Genomic DNA, 17558 nt, shown 5'->3' with positions numbered 1-17558 from the left:
AATTTTGATGTGTGCAGTCCAATTTAAATTTAAGTTTTTGTAGATATATTAGACCAATCTATTTATATTTTCTGTATACCCATAGAAACATAGGTCTGTTTATATTGGTATTTATATGTGAATGTGCCTTTGTAAATTAATATTTGATATCCCATTTAAGAAATAATGTTCGGAAAGTATGTATATTGACGAAAAGTTTCATGGAGTAATTAGAGTATTAAATAAATAATGACAGACTATTTTAATCAATCTAAATGAAAAATATGCAATAGCTGATCAAGTTATGTACAGATTTGAGATGTACATTGACATTTTGTAGTTGGGTTTGAATAAGTGAATACAAACTAGAAGATACATAATTAAGAACAAATTCAAATTCGGGAGGACGTTCCTTCTTGTATGATAGCTTTTACACAAGAATAAATATGCTGATTATTTTAATATGTATTTCCTATAACTTTATAGGGACTGAAAGCGATCGATAACATTAACAAAAACACATCTCATCGTGACCAACGCCCTCTGAATCAACATGCCTGTATGTTAGATCAGGTGTACTCACTTTATCAAACAAAGCGTAACTCAAATCTTATCCAAAAACACGATCTGTTACGACATTTCACAAATCAATTTATAATAAATAATACATAGTCATTATTTACCAAACACAGATATGTAATTTAGAACTAATCTGTAATAAACATATATTCCAAATTGTTCCCCTTGGGACAAAATAAAAAGTTATGTTTTACTTAGAGTATCTCAAGGGCAACTTTTCAAGCACGATATCAAAGCAGATGTACAGTAGTAGGCGTATTTTGTAACATAAATTGCTATCTGAAAATCAACCGATTGGTTTAAAGAAAACAGTTATTAAATAATGAATTGTTAAAATACTGTGAGAAGTGTCGGAATGTCGGTCTACTGGGACGTCTGGATTGACAAATAAAATGGTTTTAGAAACGAAGAATGAAGAAATTGTATTTTTTTATAACCGCTAAAAAGGGGCATTGAAAGTTTCTTCCGGTTAGGTAGGATCAGCCAGGTCAATTAATTTTTGTAAATTTTCTTTTAAAACTGAAATCGAGTGTTCCTTACCGGCGACAGAAAAATAAAATATAGACTTATTGGAAACTTGCTGATTTAAAACATACCTACGAAACCGGAGCTGTGCCTTCAGTGCCTCTTTTATTTGCCTATCTGTAAGTTGTAAAAGCCCATTTTCCATACCCTCTTTACTTTTCCAAAGACCCACCCCGATAATTTCTGTTGTTAGGCGCTCTTTTTTCCTAATCTCACGTTTCCCCTTTTGTACTAATTCATTCTTTTTTGCCAAAAGAACCGCTAGCTTTTCTTTTCGATTTCTTCCCGTCTTTGCCTAAATTTAAAAAGTTGATTTTTAGTTATCGTTTGAGCATCCATTAAGACCAAATTACGTTTATCAGGTGAAAGATTTTTTAGCCATTCATCAGATTTATTCATTTTACATAAAATGGACGCTTCGTTGCCAAAAATATTAGACGAGGGCGCGATTAATCTATCGAGATGACTGAACACGGTTTCCGGTAATTTGTTGTGAGGCATGGCAGAACTCGAACACGAAGGATTAAAGTCATCTCGATACTCAAGTAAAATTTTTGCAATGTACTTTCTAAACTCAGCAAAGAGGACTTCCAAAATATGGATCAGGGTTGAATTAAAAGTTAAATCAGAATCAAATTTCGTCAGGTTAGCAAGGACCGAATCATTTTCAATTTTAATTAGAGATTCAAATGGGTGTGATTTACCTTCAACAAAGTTTTCAATATTAGGGTTTTCCAAAAAATCATGTAATTCCTGATAAATAGTTTTCATGCCAAGTGCATTAATGCCGCTTTCTAGTATGCGCCACAGTGGAGCTGTAATTAATTTATCTATCAAGCCCAAAGCCTGGCACTCAATATGAAATAACGGAATTTTAATATCCAAAAATATGCTTTGGGTCAATCTATTTTCTGTTCCAAAATCACCAAGAAAATTTGTTATATGCTTGGCCATATAATTTACAATTGCGACAATGTGGAAAATATTATTAAACCGGTTATCATGAAATGGCGTTAGCGGTAATTTTGAAATCCCAAGGGACTTAAGATACAACTTAAAAGGCAAATAACAACCCGACTTTTCGTCCCCACCCTTTGTAAAGGCTTTACAGATGGTCCGAACCAATCGAACACACCCAGGTTCGTTTGGCAAAAATGAAGAAGCGGTTTTAAACGTTTGGGCCGAATACATTTTAAAATACATTTCCTCAAATTTCTTCAATTCAGACGCACTTTTATCGGCCAAACCAGTTAATAGATGAAGACCGCAAAAGAAATGATTTATATTTAGGTGAATATTTCGCTCTGAATCTGATAAATCAGACCAGTTTTCTACTAATTTAGAACAAATATTGCCTCTGTACTGTGTAAATAAATTGTTAAAAAGCTTTTCGGTGCTGGCTCTGTATAAAATCGTATTTCTAATTTCGAAAATTACGGATTTACTAATGGACCCAGCTATATCATCAAGATCTGCCAAAATTTCATTTAAAGTTGCAAGAGTAGTTTGCGCAGATTTATCAGCCATATTCCGAAGACCAATAATAATTGGCGTATGAGTCGAGTCAGCGGTTAGTGCATATGTACCGAATTAGGAGCCAAATTTTGTAGTGTCGTCCCTATATAAAGTGGTGTTTTTTGCTGACTTTAAGGTTTCCGAAACATGCTTTAAAGATACACCACGCGCTCACATGATATTCTTTAAACTCTAGTTCTTTTTGGGGCATGATTAGATTTCAGTCCCGCGACAGCCAAACATGCGGTTATAACCGCGTTGACGTTCTTTTCGGAAACGTTGAGGTTTGATTTTTGACATACAAAATTACTTCTTCGCCACGAGGTTGGGACTTACAACCAGTTTTTTTATATGCCAAAACTTTATTATTATTAGCCTTCGCGCGAATCAATTCTTTTGAGGTCTTCCTTAGTCGATTTTTTAAACGGAATTTTTTTTTTGTACGTATTGACCCTTCTTAATAAATTCTTATTTTTCCTATTTAATTTGGTCAAAGTCGCAGCATCGACAGATGTCTGTGTCTCTCTATTTATTAAATGTACCGTGCTGGTATCTGCCGATGGTGTCTTGTCCACTAACCCGGGGAAAAAAGGACTGTCGAGATAATCGTCATATAATTTTAAAGCGTTATTAGAATTATTTTTATTTTTACCCAGCTTTCTAGTCTTTGTCTTCAGTCTAGCCAGCCTACTTTGAATACCTTTGTTATCAAACGTCACGCAGTCGTCATGTAAAGCAGTAATTATAGACCGGTGCTCCGTATTGGTCGGAAATTTATTAATAATGCCTAGTACTAGCGTATTTGTAATTCTTGCGAAGTGAAGATTAGTTATTGTACTGAGATCTTAGTCATCGCCCAAACCAATGCTGGATAGTAATTCATCGTTGGACGTCATGCTTGCTAATTGAATGGGTTGACAACAAATTAAAACAAGTCAGTCGGTCAATTCCTAAACAAATTAAAAAGATTTGTTTCCCTTTAACCCTAAAAGCCAATAGTCTCGAACAGTAAATATAGTCAACCGAGACTATTGTGCGTTTCGATTAATTCCCGGTAGCAAATTTAAGATACGAAACAATTTGTTTATTTTCTAACTTGACACCAGTCGTCTTAGCGATTCCACGAAGATATTAGGAACCTTTAAAAAATTAAAAGATAACTACGGCTTTTTTTCTTATCCCGTCTAAAACAAGTTCTACGGAGATGTGAAATCGCCGAAACTAAATGACAACACTCTGTAGATAAATAGCGAATTGAAAAATAAAAACGACAATAATTTTTAGAATTTTGAACGTAGTTTGCGATCAAATAATTTCTCAAGACAAACGCGTGATGAAATAAATTTTAACTTGTCTTTATCTACCATCTGATGTTGTGACAATACCACGTGCATGGCCATATATAGTGGATATTTGCTGCGATGAATTACTCGCACGTGCTCCCAGCTGACCCGGCGGTGTTTTGTCATCATTCAGAAATTCGTCGTTGGACAGTCAACAACTCTCCAGGTAAGACCGAATTTCTTAGCGGATAATTATTGTTGCATGGGTCACCCTAGTGTCACCTGTCGTCTTTCTTCCCCTTCACGTTGTGTATTTACTTAATACTGTTTTCTTAAGACGTGTGTCTTTCCAGGAATGGGGTAGGACATATAAGCATAGTATAGATTACAATAATAAAGTCATTCTCAAACCCTAGCCAGCTAGACTCGATATGGGCGAGTCTGCTGATAGAAATTGCTACATCTTTCTCCTTCTGGAATCAAGCTGCTGTCTAACGAATTCTCACAAATATGATAGTTTTGTAGCTTTTGGCTTTGGATCTTCAATTATCTAATTGGTCAAATATGATGTAAATAATTACAGAGATTGGTCAAATAACCCAAATGATGCAATCGTAAATTTCTGTTAAATTTTTTTCGACACAATCTATCCTTGAACTTAGAACCCCTTTTCTGTTATTCTCACGCTATTTCACAAACAATTAATTTGCGTTTTAAATAAACTCATACCATAGCTACTATACTGTCAATAGAGAATAATTTGTAACGATCAAAAATGTTGTTTAACCCATCTTATTTCTCTATTCTTTGTCTATAAATTTAAAAACAATGTCGCAACGACGATAGTGCTACATCAAGCTGCTGTCTCGGAACTCAGATGGTAATCTCTCCGGAAACTAAATGAAATCTGGCTTAAAAGTTCGGCATGATTTCTTCTATAGGACCTATGAACATCATGCACAAACTAGTATATTGATAGGGTGACCCACCATAAATAAATATCTCCATATATCTCGACAATTTCGCCACAATATTTATATATATGCCAAGCCTCAAATCAGTTTCACACAATTATAGTCACTAAATAAACGATCATGTTGTACTTAATAAGCTATGACCATTAATCATCTATAAATAATAGACTGAAAACTGGTTCCATGTGTCGTCCATAACATCCAGACACTTTTGAGTAAAAGATAGGTTACGTGCCCTTGTTTTGAAATTAGTCTCGCTTAACCAGTCTATCGACCATTCTAGGGCTGATTGGCAGGTCGGGATAATCAAGACTACTTTTTTACGAAACATAACAGAAAGCTAGAACAAGAAATTGAATTTAGAAATGAGCACGTTAGCTAGCTCAACAATTGTTTTAAGAAGCTTGTAAAAGTAAAATGAAACTACTGCTAGTATCATGTTCCTGTCTAACCCGAGTGTTTCTGAGATATTATTTGTACTAAACCAAAAGATGCCGCTCTTAACGGTACAGTTAATGATAAAGCGATTTAAAAAATGAAACGAACGTAATTTCTAAATCTGCTGTAATAACCAAGAAGCTTAATTTCACTGCTATTCAAAATCGTCAACAATAATTTTTTTACGGCTGTAATAGTTGATAGATTTGTAGAGAATTGCACGTGCCATGGCTATTTATAGTATCATACTGTCAGAAAGTTGGCCTCGACACGGCGAATGTGCACGCTTCAGTGGTAGTCTCGAACTATCAGCGGTGGACTGTATTTCTGTAGGTGCGTGGGCCACCCTAAATTGATGACCCTGAACCTGTGCAATTACTGATATGATTGGCCCCTTAAACCAAATGATGCAATAGGTAAATTTCCAATCACATGTAATCTGTTGACACATAGAACCAGCTATTTTTTGGTTCTATATCTCTTTTTATGTGTCAAGCTGTCACTTGTGTTTTTAGTGCATATTTAGTACAATTGGCCAAATACATTAATTAATGAAATATAATACCACCATTAATTATAAGAGCAATATTGCTACAAAACACCGCCATCTTAACGTGCTCGGGAATCTAATTTATGGCTGGTTTTAATCCGATTTGAATCCAAGCCGGTAGACTATCTACCGCTCATATTTCGATTTTGTTTCCAAAATTCAAATTTGCCGGATATTACGAGAATTCGTCATGTAAACTGAAATAACAAATCAATGATTGTTTTACTGTAAAAGAATTTAAAGGGCGTAGATCTATTCTTCAGAAGCTTAAAATAGATGAAATGGCTCTAAAAGCACATATTATGTAATATGAATGTATGTAAATTGATTTATATTCTATTTTTAAGACGGTTATTGTATTTTTTAATCAATGGTGTCTGGTGAAATACGTCAAAATCCCAGATTGAACGGCAGTCATTTACGCCTGCTTCGTGCATTCTATGCGTTTTTTCTTTCGCCCACATTTCAGTGTGGGAGTATTGTGGCGCCACCTGTCTACCGGTCCGTCAGGCATTGAGGCTGTAGTTTTCGACGGATTCTTTTCAAATTTTGTATGAAGCATTGTGTTCCTGTGGGGACGAACACTACGATATTCAACGCTCTGCGCCTTACTGTTCCAGAGTTATTCTCCCTTTGCTGAAAACATTGTGAACGCTATAGAGGCTGTAATTTTCGACGGTTTCTGTTCAAATTCGGTGTTAAGCATTGTGGTCATGAGAGGACAAACCCTATTGATATTCAGCGATCTACTACTTTTCGTTCCGAACTTATCCCCATTTGCTGAAAACCTTGTGACCACGATAGAGGCTGTATTTGTTAACGGATTCCTTTCAAATTTGATGGGAAGCATTGTGGTTATAAGAGGATGAGCCATCTTGACATTAAATTGTCGGCGACTTTCCTTTCTGGGCCTGTTGTTCGTTAGTTTAACGATCCGTTAAACCCGGTTTTCGATTTTGAAGTGATTTGGTCCTGTAATGCAAGATTTGTTTCGACATTCCAAAGTAAACGTACGGTGCTTAGACATTCTAAAGATAAATTTCAAATGTTCCTAATATTAATTAGAACAGGTTTCTCTATAGTTTTTGTTGTTGTTTTTTTTTTAAATATATTTTACGTTGATGTGTATTGCTTTAAACCTTCCTAGTGCAAAAACGGAAATTTTGACCTTTTGACCTCCAGGATCACAATGAAAAGTTTATATTTCTATTGAGCGAGTGATTAGTTTTGATCGGTTTTCGGTTGATTTAAATTGACCAATAACTCATGTTTTCAATATAGAAGACTGGGAATGATATTTAGTTAAAGGCTTAGTTCCTTTAGATCATCGCTAGCCTGGATGTCGGGTGTTCGATCCCTGCATTGGCCGAGAAAGTTCATCCCGATTTTCCGGCGTGGTTTCCCTTTGTCAGTGATGCAGGACGGAGGGACTGACAAGGACAGCTGTCTAGTCGTTCGGATGGGACGAAAAACCGAGGTCCCGTGTACACTTTGGCGTGCACGTAAAAGATCCCTTGGCAGTTGGAATTCGATATAAGAGTAGCCGTAGCGCCGCTGCCCGGGCAAAATTCTCCTCATAGCACACTGTATGGCGTATGCCCGTCTTCATTAGCCCAGGTTAGGAGCAGAACAGTAGGACGTTAAACCCCATTTCATTTCATTTCATTTCCTTTAGATCAACATTGATGTGTTGTCTTACCATGAAAAGATTGGCTTCTGGTATCCAATATTTAAGCCACACTGAAAATTTTGAACTTGGCACACGAATTGCCTGCCAGAATGCTTTTGGGCGCCAGTAGTGAGCGACTCGGTGAACGTGGCTTTAAATCTATCCCATAGGGGAAGACTACCAGAGAAGACGGCAATAACCAGACGTCGGATATTGCCATTGGATATGCCCTCTTCAAGTATATTGCCGAACATATCTGATTAAAAATTACAGTACAAACAGAAACGATTGAATATAAATAAGTTTATATCCATTCATATTACATTATTATATCAGCTGTGATCCATTTGTGTCCATTTCCAGGTGTCACAGGATATAGATTGAGCTCCTTTAACTTAGCCTCGTGGTTCTTATTGTAGGCCAATTTATAACTAATAGATGAAATCAACCCAGTGACACACTTCTCTAATTACCATGCCCAGGCGGAAAATAAACATTCGGCTTATTTATTTTTCTTTTTAATAATAAAGGCTGGATAATCGTCTTTACTGTCCACAAATAGGTTCGTTCCTTTGCCAAGCTTTGGCTCATTTTGTCTAGGAATAAAGCATTTATCTTTAGGCAGTTTGCACCCCATCCTTCCCTGCGTAATACGCCTATGTACATTCACCTAATCCTATATAAAACAAGAACATGTAAATCATTATGAATTTCAGACGAGACAGGAAATAAAACAATCTAAAGAAACGGTTTGGAAAAACTGAATAAATCAAAATAAATTGATCTTTTTCAGTACGATTTTCTTTTATGCGTATAATATAATCACGGATGTGGGCCGCCAGATTGTATTGCGACGTTGTCAATTATCAGTCTATAACAGTCCAAGTCTGTCGATTATCAATTGAATTTAAAGTAGTGCGAGATGACGTCTGCCGCCTAATCGTGATAATTATACAATACAAGTAAAGGCCCACGTGCTCAGCGGATAATCGTTTCATTGAAAAACATGTCTAGTTGATGAAAGTTGACATTTTATCTATCTAACTAGTCAATAACGTTCAATAAACGACACTGCGACACATTTAAAAGAACCAATTACTCTTTTGTGAAACATGTATGTTATAAATACAAAACACTGCGACACATTTTGATTATCTAATATTTTACATAACCTTAATTACACGACACTGCAACACATTTAATTATCTAATTAGTTCATGACATAAAATACAGGTCACCGCGACACAATTTAGTTACTTATATTTTACATAACCTAAACTACACACCACTGCGACACAATTGAAAGATCCAAGCATCTACAATCAGCGGTGATTACATAATAAATAATAATGAGGTTTTATATAGCTTCTTCCCCATGTTTTCAAATGCTCAAAAGTCAAAACGACTTAACAAACGCATTTCTACATCCCGAAATAAAATAGTCGCGTGGATGAGTCAACCAATGCCGTGTGGGCGGCTCCACCAACGAGTGTGGAAGACATAACCAGATTGTCCGTGTGGACGACTTTGCTTTGTTGACGATTTGATTGGCATTTCTAGTCATTAGGTTAGAACGAAAAACAGAAGTCCACCGGTATATCTGTGCACGTAAGTTGGAATATAATGAAGAGTGTGCTAAAACGGTGTGGTACTAGGCAAAAATCATTTCATATTTTACTACACGTCTGAGCCGCGGTACCTCAGTGAGTAACACGATGGTTCGCTAACCTGGGAGTCCCATGTCCGATCGAGAAAGTTCACCGAGATAAGGTAAACGAATGAGCTTCGATTTTGCGTCCCATTCGCGTGACTGGGGGCATTTTCAATGCCAGACCTTTTGTGCATCATTATGTTCTGTGATAAAATCTTCAGTGGTCTTTATCCTCAATAGGGACTCAAAAGTAGAGTTATTTCCCTTTAGCTGTAAATACCGATTCGTGTGCGCCGAAAAACTTGCACTTTCCCCTTATGCACCATATCAATGGAGTGTTTAAGTTGAATAATTAATGGATTTTAGTGATCTAAGAGAAAAGTTCTAGCGAAACGTATGATAAATTTAGTGATAAACTAGAAATTAATTTTAAAATAACTTCTCCCCCATTCCCACAAATCAAAGCGGAAGTTAAAGCTCAACACATGTGCGCATGTTTTAATCTCTTATTACTTTCACGCTGTTTATGATAAAAATCAAGAATAAAACGAGGAAAGGGCTTTATGGTTGAATCAAAAATTGCAGGATTGAAACTGAGCTGAAGGAAAATGGGGAAACCAAAGAAGGGACAAAAGGGTGTTGGGAATGACGATTTGTAAGTCACCATTATGGCTGTCTGTTCGGTTTTTTTCCTGAACATATTTCCGTTTTTAACGTAAACACGAAAAATCCCCACGACCAGAACTCAATTTCTCAACATTAACAGCCGTTTTAATCACATTTTATAAATACGTTTCCAAAAACCCTGCACTCAACACCAGTGATTTGTTGGAAGTCGTCTGGACTGTGACATAAATCTATGACAGAATGACTGGATGTTTTTTTATTATTATTATTATTTAAAAATAGATTGGCAGTTATCAAATCAACGTCTATTTTTAGTTGTGTAAATATTGCTATAGTTGGTGCAATAATAATAACCTTGATTAAATTCAAACCTACCGCTGTGTCATTCTTGAATTATATCTTGTACTCAATGGACGTACGTTCTTCAATTTAGCTTATTATTATTGAATTATTGAAGTTTTAAACAGCTGTGTGTTTATTTGTCTCTTCTATTGGAAGTAATTGTAAGTAATTTCGAGGTTTTGAAATCAAAATGTTAAAATACTGCAGAAAATGAAAAGCAACAAAAGTAGTATTAACAGAATTTGTTCACCATTTTTGTTTCAACAAAATAGACCAGATGTTTACAACAAGTGTAATAAATAATATGGCTTCAGCTGGTGGGTACGGTTGATGGATTCTGAAGTCTAGCCTAAAATTAAAAAATCATTTTCAGATCTATTTTCAAATTAATATTGTAGTGATGATGATGATATTGAAGTCGATCCATTGGCAAATATGGCAGAACACAAAGAATCAGGTCCAGCTAAAACGAAAGCCTCAAAACGAGATAAACGAAAGAAGAAAGGCGACGATTGGTATGTATCACAATAATGCACAAACTCACTACAAGTGACTTTGTGGCGGTTACTGTCCAGGGGAGGGGGGGGGGGGTGGCTGCCAGGTGGTCATATGGTATGTATCACAGTATACAAGTGAGGGGGTGGGGGGATGGCCAAATGGTTAGTGAATGCGCATTGTATCATAAGGTCTGTCATTGAGTCAACTGGCGTGGTTTTGATTCCCCAGTTGCACGTGGCATGGAGTCTGTCCAACTTTGGGGGTTTTCTCCAGGCCTCCCTTTTCCTCCCATTGCTAAAGACTCCTACGCGCAAGCAAATTATTGAAATAAAATTGAACCATATGTCAGTCCCAAAATGACCTAGTTTGTGTCGAGTGGAGGTTAAACCCTCTCTCTCTCTCTCTCTCTCTCTCTCTCTGTATTGTTTATATTGTACAAGATGTTAAATATTTTACAGGGAAGACGATGTAGCTGCTGATATTGCTGCCTTGTCTTTAGATAAAGATGATAATGAAGACGATGAATTCACAAAAAAATCTCATCCCAAAACAAAGGTACACAGATATTAACACTTGTCTAAAAAATCATACCTAGACATAAGGCACCTTTTAGAGACTTTGTCAAGTACAAATTATCATACAACTTATATAGAAACCACTGTAACCCGAGTATCATTTAATCTTGTGTATTTAGCAGTAATTTCTTTCACATTCATTTAATATCAAATCTCAGTTTAAAAATTCGTAAAAATTGCCAAGGAGTAGGGTCGCCTGTCCAACCTAGTGGGTTTTCTCTGCGTCCTCCGATTTCCTCGCACTGCTAAAGACCCCTACACACAAGTGAATTACTGAAATAAAAATAAATTAGAAATATAAATTATAAATGACCTGGTTTGTGTTGAGTGGATGTTAAACTCTCTCTCTCTCTCTCTCCAAAAATAAAATATGGATTTCTTTTCCACACCAACCGAGCTGTGTATCATTCTGGAGCCCCCCATATACGTGTATGATTCGAAGTTGTGACCGGCCGGAATCAACCATTCATGCCCGCAACTTGACAGTTGGAAACGACAGGGTTCTAGATGTAGTCGGGGATCACAGTGGCTATGTGGGTAAGATGCTAGCCTGGAGGTCGGGTGTTCGATCCCTGCATTGGCCGAGAAAGTTCATCAGATTTTCCGGCACGATTCCCCCTTGTCAGTGATGGAGGACGGAGGGCCTGACAAGGACAACTGTCTAGTCGTTCAAATGGAACAAAAAACCGAGGTCACGTGTACACATTGGAATTCGACATAAGAGTAGGCCGTAGTGCCGTTGTCCGGACAAAATTTCCCTCATAGCACACTGTATGGTGTATGCATGACTTCATTAGACAAGATCGGAGCAGAACAGTAGGATGTTAAACACCATTTCATTTCATTTCACAGTGACTGTATTTTTTTTATTTCATGTTTTATAGGAAAAGAAGAAAAAATTTAAGAAATTTGAGAGTGATGAAGAGGATGATGATGATGAGAAAGATGATGATATGAAAGTAGTTGGTAAAAAGAAGCCGGTATCGTTTGCATCATTAGGTCTGTTTGGTAATGATGATGATGATGATGATGAAGAATCAGAGGTATATTTATTTATTTGTCACAGTTGGACTGGGGTTGGGTAATCGGATAGTCTAGCGCTCATGCTGAAAGGGATGGGACAAACACTATACGATTAGTGATGGGACGAGCTGTATACGATTAGTGATGGGACAGACTGTATACGATTAGTGATGGGACAGGCTGTATATACCATTAGTAATGGGACCAATCTGGTTAGATAGTATGGAAGATTAGATAAAGAGCTGACAGTTCTCACTATAATAGTTAAAAACAAGATAATGTAAAGGGATTATGCTGATAATTTCAGTCAAATTGCTTCACTCTACGCCGAAAAATAACTTATTTTAAAATCTCTGTGGCCTCAATTGTCATTGTTACAGTTGTCACGATAATTAACAATGTCTCGGTTATCCAATGAAAATCAGACACATAAGATGGCATCGAGAGTTGATGAAGGTCTTTTCATGTTAATTAATGTTTAATTAATAGTTTATATAACATTTCAGGCCTAAAGAAAGACCTTCAATAGGAAGATTTAGCTCTTACATAAATAATGTATTTTTAAGTAGTTAAGGAAACATTATTAAGGAAACATTAAAGGGCTAATCCCGATATTTTTTAGAGAATAAAACTGCTTAATTTTGTGTTAAAATCCCTTAAAATCCACTAGCTGAGGGCCGAGCAAAAACTCAATATTTGTGATAAGTTTTCAAACCACTTAAACCCATCAGTCTTCGTCTGGAAATGGAGACCGGTGTCCCAAGCTGTATTATGCGGTGTCTGGATAAAACCAGACTTTTATTTTATAAAAATAACGTGTAGTTGAAATTTACCTTTCGTTATCAAGTACAGCACATGGGTCATTCACTACATAGACCTCTCAAGGAACGGAATCGATTATCAGGTCACCCAACGAAAAAACTGACCCGAAATCTTAAAAGGATAACGTGTCCAGATAAGCAATTTTGACATTCACGTCCAAACGACTCAATATTTTGAGCTGGAATTTTGAGAGAAGGTAAATACCCCATTCCTCTATATTTTGGCGCTTAAGTTTCATACGTACTCCGACTTTTATTTTTGAGACTCTCTTGATATCGGGATAGTCTCTTTAAGGAATCATTAAGTAGTTAAGGAAACATTGCAATTTTTCTCCAGTTGGAACAAAAGATTTTTTGATTTTAAAGTTAAATAAATATCTTTTAATTACAAATATCTGTTAACTACAAATATCTGTTGACTTACAAATATCTGTTAACTACAAATATCTGTTGACTACAAATAACTGTTGACTACAAATACCTGTTAACTACAAATAACTGTTGACTACAAATATCTGTTAACTACAAATATCTGTTGACTACAAATAACTGTTGACTACAAATACCTGTTAACTACAAATAACTGTTGACTACAAATATTTGTTAACTCTACAAATATCTGTTAACTACAAATATCTGTTAACTACAAATACCTGTTGACTACAAATATCTGTTGACTACAAATATCTGTTAACTCTACAAATATCTGTTAACTACAAATATCTGTTAACTACAAATACCTGTTAACTACAAATATTTGTTGACTACAAATAACTGTTGACTACAAATATTTGTTAACTCTACAAATATCTTGAATATATTTTGAATAGAAAGAAGAAGAGAAACCTGTGAAAATCATAGAAGAACCAACAGTTCAAGATGGTGCTAACAAAAAGAAACGTGACAAAAAGAAGAAAAAGGGTAAAGAGGATGATTTTGACATCGATGCTTTCGTTGCTGATCTTGATTCTAAAGACAACAAAGGATCGAAAAAGAAAAAGGGCAAAAAAGGAGAAAGCAAAGATAACGACGATGACGCTGGAGAATCGGAGGTGAAACCGGAAGTAGAGAAAGTCGAAGCTCAGGTTGTGTCTATAGACGATATTGATGAGTCGTATTATGAGAAAGATAAAAAGAAGAAGAAGAAAAAAGAAAAAAAGGAGAAAACGGAAGATGAAGAAGGAGAAGTAAAAGATGGGGAAGAAGAGGTAGAAGGTACAGTAAAAAGTGCTGCTCAGAAGAAAAAGGAAAAAAAGGAACGAGAGAAGGAAAAGAAAAAATTGGTATGTTTTCAAAAGTTTGTTTTTTAATGATTGAAGTTGTTTTACTTGTTTGTCCGACATCATGCTTTTCTACTGTGGCTAAAGCCCCCTACGCACAAGCAAAAAAATGAAATGGAAATTGAAACATATATTAGTCCCAGAATTACAGTTTGCGTCAAATGGGCGTTTTTTGGTGTGTTTTTTCTGGTTGTTTTTTGGGGGGGCGGGGGGCAATTGCAATATCACTCTCTGCTTATCTTTTCAAGATAGGTCTAATTCCATCGCCACCCCAACCGTGTGGGTTTCCTCCGAGTCTATTGGTTTCCTCCTGTTGCTAAAGATCATTACTGACACTAAACCCCATTATTCCAATTTCAAATTTTGGTTTTTTTTTTTAATTTAGGAGAAAGAAAAGGAAAAAAAGAAGAAGAAAGTGGAAAAGGAAACGGATGGAAAAGATGATGGAAAGACAGAAGAAACACAGGAAGGAGAAGTTAAGGAAGAAAAGATGGAAATAGATGAAAATAAGGAAGAATCAAAAGATGTTGAAAATAAGAAAGGTAATTATAATTATATTCTGTAAATAAGAAAGGTAATTATAATTATATTCTGTAAATAAGAAAGGTAATTATAATTATTTGCTATAAGTAAGGAAATTTATAGAAATTGTAATTATTTGCTGTAAATTAGGAATTAATGCGATAAATGACAGCCCAATATATAACTTATAAGTTTATTTTTATTTTGGTTACTGGGTGGATTGTAAACAATCCGATTTAAACACAGATCCTATTTCGTTTCATTTCTTATAGTTCAAAATTTCGTTTTACTTGTCTTTACTACACTAGGACCTGGAAGTGTTGTTATAAAACCCGCTTTCTGGTTGATGTGAGGGATTAGCCATTGAAACGGTCTGTTACTCCGACTTCTTGGCGTGCGATGCACAGAGCTGTGGGTAACCTACTAGAAACATCAATACTGATTGGTTAATCAAATGTCTGACATCATAGGATTTAAAAGCCGCTCGTATGACTCCTGATGCAACCTCCCACTACAACTTGTCAGTTCTTCATGTAGTAGAGGCCATCGAAAGTATAAAAATAGGAAACAAAATATAAATCTGTATTTTGATCAGATTGGATTGTAAATTTCAGACAATTTGTGACCTGTGACATCACATCCTGTGACCTGTGATATCACCACCCCTGTGACCTGTGACATCACATCCTGTGACCTTTGACAGCAAAATGAATCACAAGTCGTTGTTTACCTTATATGTATGAACAAGTAGGCATAAAGAACAAGGGGACACAATAAGCACATCTGGTCCAGGTTCACAAAACATTCTAAGTTGCTCGCATTTTTTTTTTTCAGCTAAAATATAGCCTTTATAAAACTTGTTTTAATGTATAAAATACATTAGCAAGAAAGTTTTGTGTTTCTGGATCAAAGATATTTCTCATAAACAGTGATTGAAAGTTGAGTAAAATTAAGTCTGAGGATGTTTTGTGAAACCCGGGTCTGAACCACGGTCAAGTTACTTAGATGTAAATAAGGTTAGGGCTCATGATTGTTGGCGAGATTGTAGGTTAGGGTTAGGGTAAGCATTGGGATTAGCACTATTTACATCTTGTGACCTTTGCCCAAACTTGAAGTTAACCTTTTCCATAACGAGTTTAGAAAGAGACTTGAATAATTTATGTTTCAATATTTAAAGGTGATGAGGAAGAAAAGATGGAAGACAAGATGGAAGAAAGTACAAAAAGTAAGAAAAAGAAGAAAAAAGATAAAGAAAAAGATGGTAAAGATGATAAAGAGAAAAAAGATGAAAAGAAAAAACCCAATAAACAGGTGAGGATTTATATAATGTCATAAAAGATTTGTTTACGCTAAGAAAAGATATATCTGTGTTAACGGTTACTTAGCCTCACAAAAATAGGGTCGGTTGTTCAAAGGAGCCACTGTGGCTAAGTGGGTAAGACGCTGGCTCGCTAGTTTGGAAGTCGCAGGTTCGTTAGGATTTTCTGGTGTGGCTTCCCCTTGTCAGTGGTGCAGGACGAAGGGCCTAACAATGACAGCTGTCTATTTGTTCAGATGGGACCCATAGGCATAGACATAAACGATCCCTTGGCAGTTGGAATTTGATATAAGAGTAGGCCTTATCGCAGCTGTCTGGGCAAAATTTCCCTCCTAGCACCCTGTGTGGTGGATGTCTAAGGGAGGAATGAGAGGGAAAAAGTTTAGGGTCATTGAATTTGGATAAAATAAAAATATGCTTTGTCGAGTAACCGTAAATACATGTATTTTGGACATAACTTTTAGGTTTCAATCTAAAAACTTTTAGGTTTCAATCTAAAAACTTTTAGGTTTCAATCTAAAAACTTTTAGGTTTCAGTCTGAAAACTTTAGTTTTTGCTGAATAAAATTTTCATTTTTGCAGAATAAATTTTTCATTTTTGCAGAATAAATTTTTCATTTTTGCTGTGTATCATTTTCATGTAAAATTTTCATTTTTGCTGTATAATCTTTTAGTTTAATCTGTCTTATTTTAATCTCCAATATAAGAGTAAAACACATTAAATGATATTTTTATTTTTAGATTAAAATGATTCAAGAAATGTTGCGATTAAAGAAAGAAGCTGAGGAAGAAGCTAAAAGAGAAGAAGAAGAGTTTGAGAGAAAGGAAGAAGAGAGGTTACGTCTTTTAGAGGAAGAGGTAAAATTACTTTTACATTGTCACTATATTTTTATGACGACCGTGCATTGAAAATGTCTGATTCAACCTTTTCAACTTATCTTGGAAAAAGATTGAGAAATAAGTAACACTGTAACCTGGATATCATTTAATCTTGTGTATTTAGCACTAATTTCTTTTACATTCATTCAATATCAAATCTTTGTTTAAAAATTAGTAAAAATTGTTTAAAATCACCCAAAATCATCTAATTTGTACTTGTGTCCAGTTTAAAGCTGACCATTCAATTTTGATAATGAGTGTCCAATTTACAAGCTTTTAATTTCTCGATCTCTGTTAAAAAATAAACAACCCAATTGATTATTGATCTATAATGATTAATTTTTGAACTGTGGACAGGAAATTAAATACTTGTAAATTGGACATTCATTATCAAAAATGAATGGTCAGTTTTTTCGACATGATCCCCATTGTGCAGTGTACACTACAAATTAAGGAGCCTACATAGTTGGAATTCGATGTAAGAGTAGACCTTCGCGCTAGTGCCGCAGT

The 17558-nt window shown here is 35.6% G+C and overlaps 1 protein-coding gene across 1 annotated transcript; it reads left to right on the top strand.

Annotated features, from left to right (window-relative positions):
* Positions 1–9611: 9611 nt before the first annotated feature.
* LOC126830583 (transcriptional regulator ATRX homolog) lies at positions 9612–14359 on the top strand. Its single transcript, XM_050560983.2, has 5 exons — positions 9612–9818; positions 10531–10647; positions 11089–11185; positions 12090–12248; positions 13880–14359. Exons 1-5 carry the CDS (start codon positions 9772–9774, stop codon positions 14357–14359), a joined length of 900 nt encoding a protein of 299 aa, XP_050416940.2. The 5' UTR covers positions 9612–9771.
* Positions 14360–17558: the final 3199 nt, after the last annotated feature.

This window comes from Patella vulgata, chromosome 8 (assembly GCF_932274485.2).
Source record: "Patella vulgata chromosome 8, xgPatVulg1.2, whole genome shotgun sequence".
NCBI lineage: Eukaryota > Metazoa > Mollusca > Gastropoda > Patellidae > Patella > Patella vulgata.
The sequence above is the reverse complement of the archived record's forward strand: the minus strand, read 5'-3'. Positions and strand labels throughout refer to the sequence as shown.

Coding starts and splice junctions, on each gene's coding strand:
- LOC126830583 (XM_050560983.2), top strand. CDS start 9,772: ATGGGGAAACCAAAGAAGGGACAAAAGGGTGTTGGGAATGACGATTT. Junction 9,819..10,530: donor GGTGTTGGGAATGACGATTT/GTAAGTCACCAT, acceptor TTAATATTGTAG/TGATGATGATGATATTGAAG. Junction 12,249..13,879: donor ATGATGATGAAGAATCAGAG/GTATATTTATTT, acceptor TATTTTGAATAG/AAAGAAGAAGAGAAACCTGT.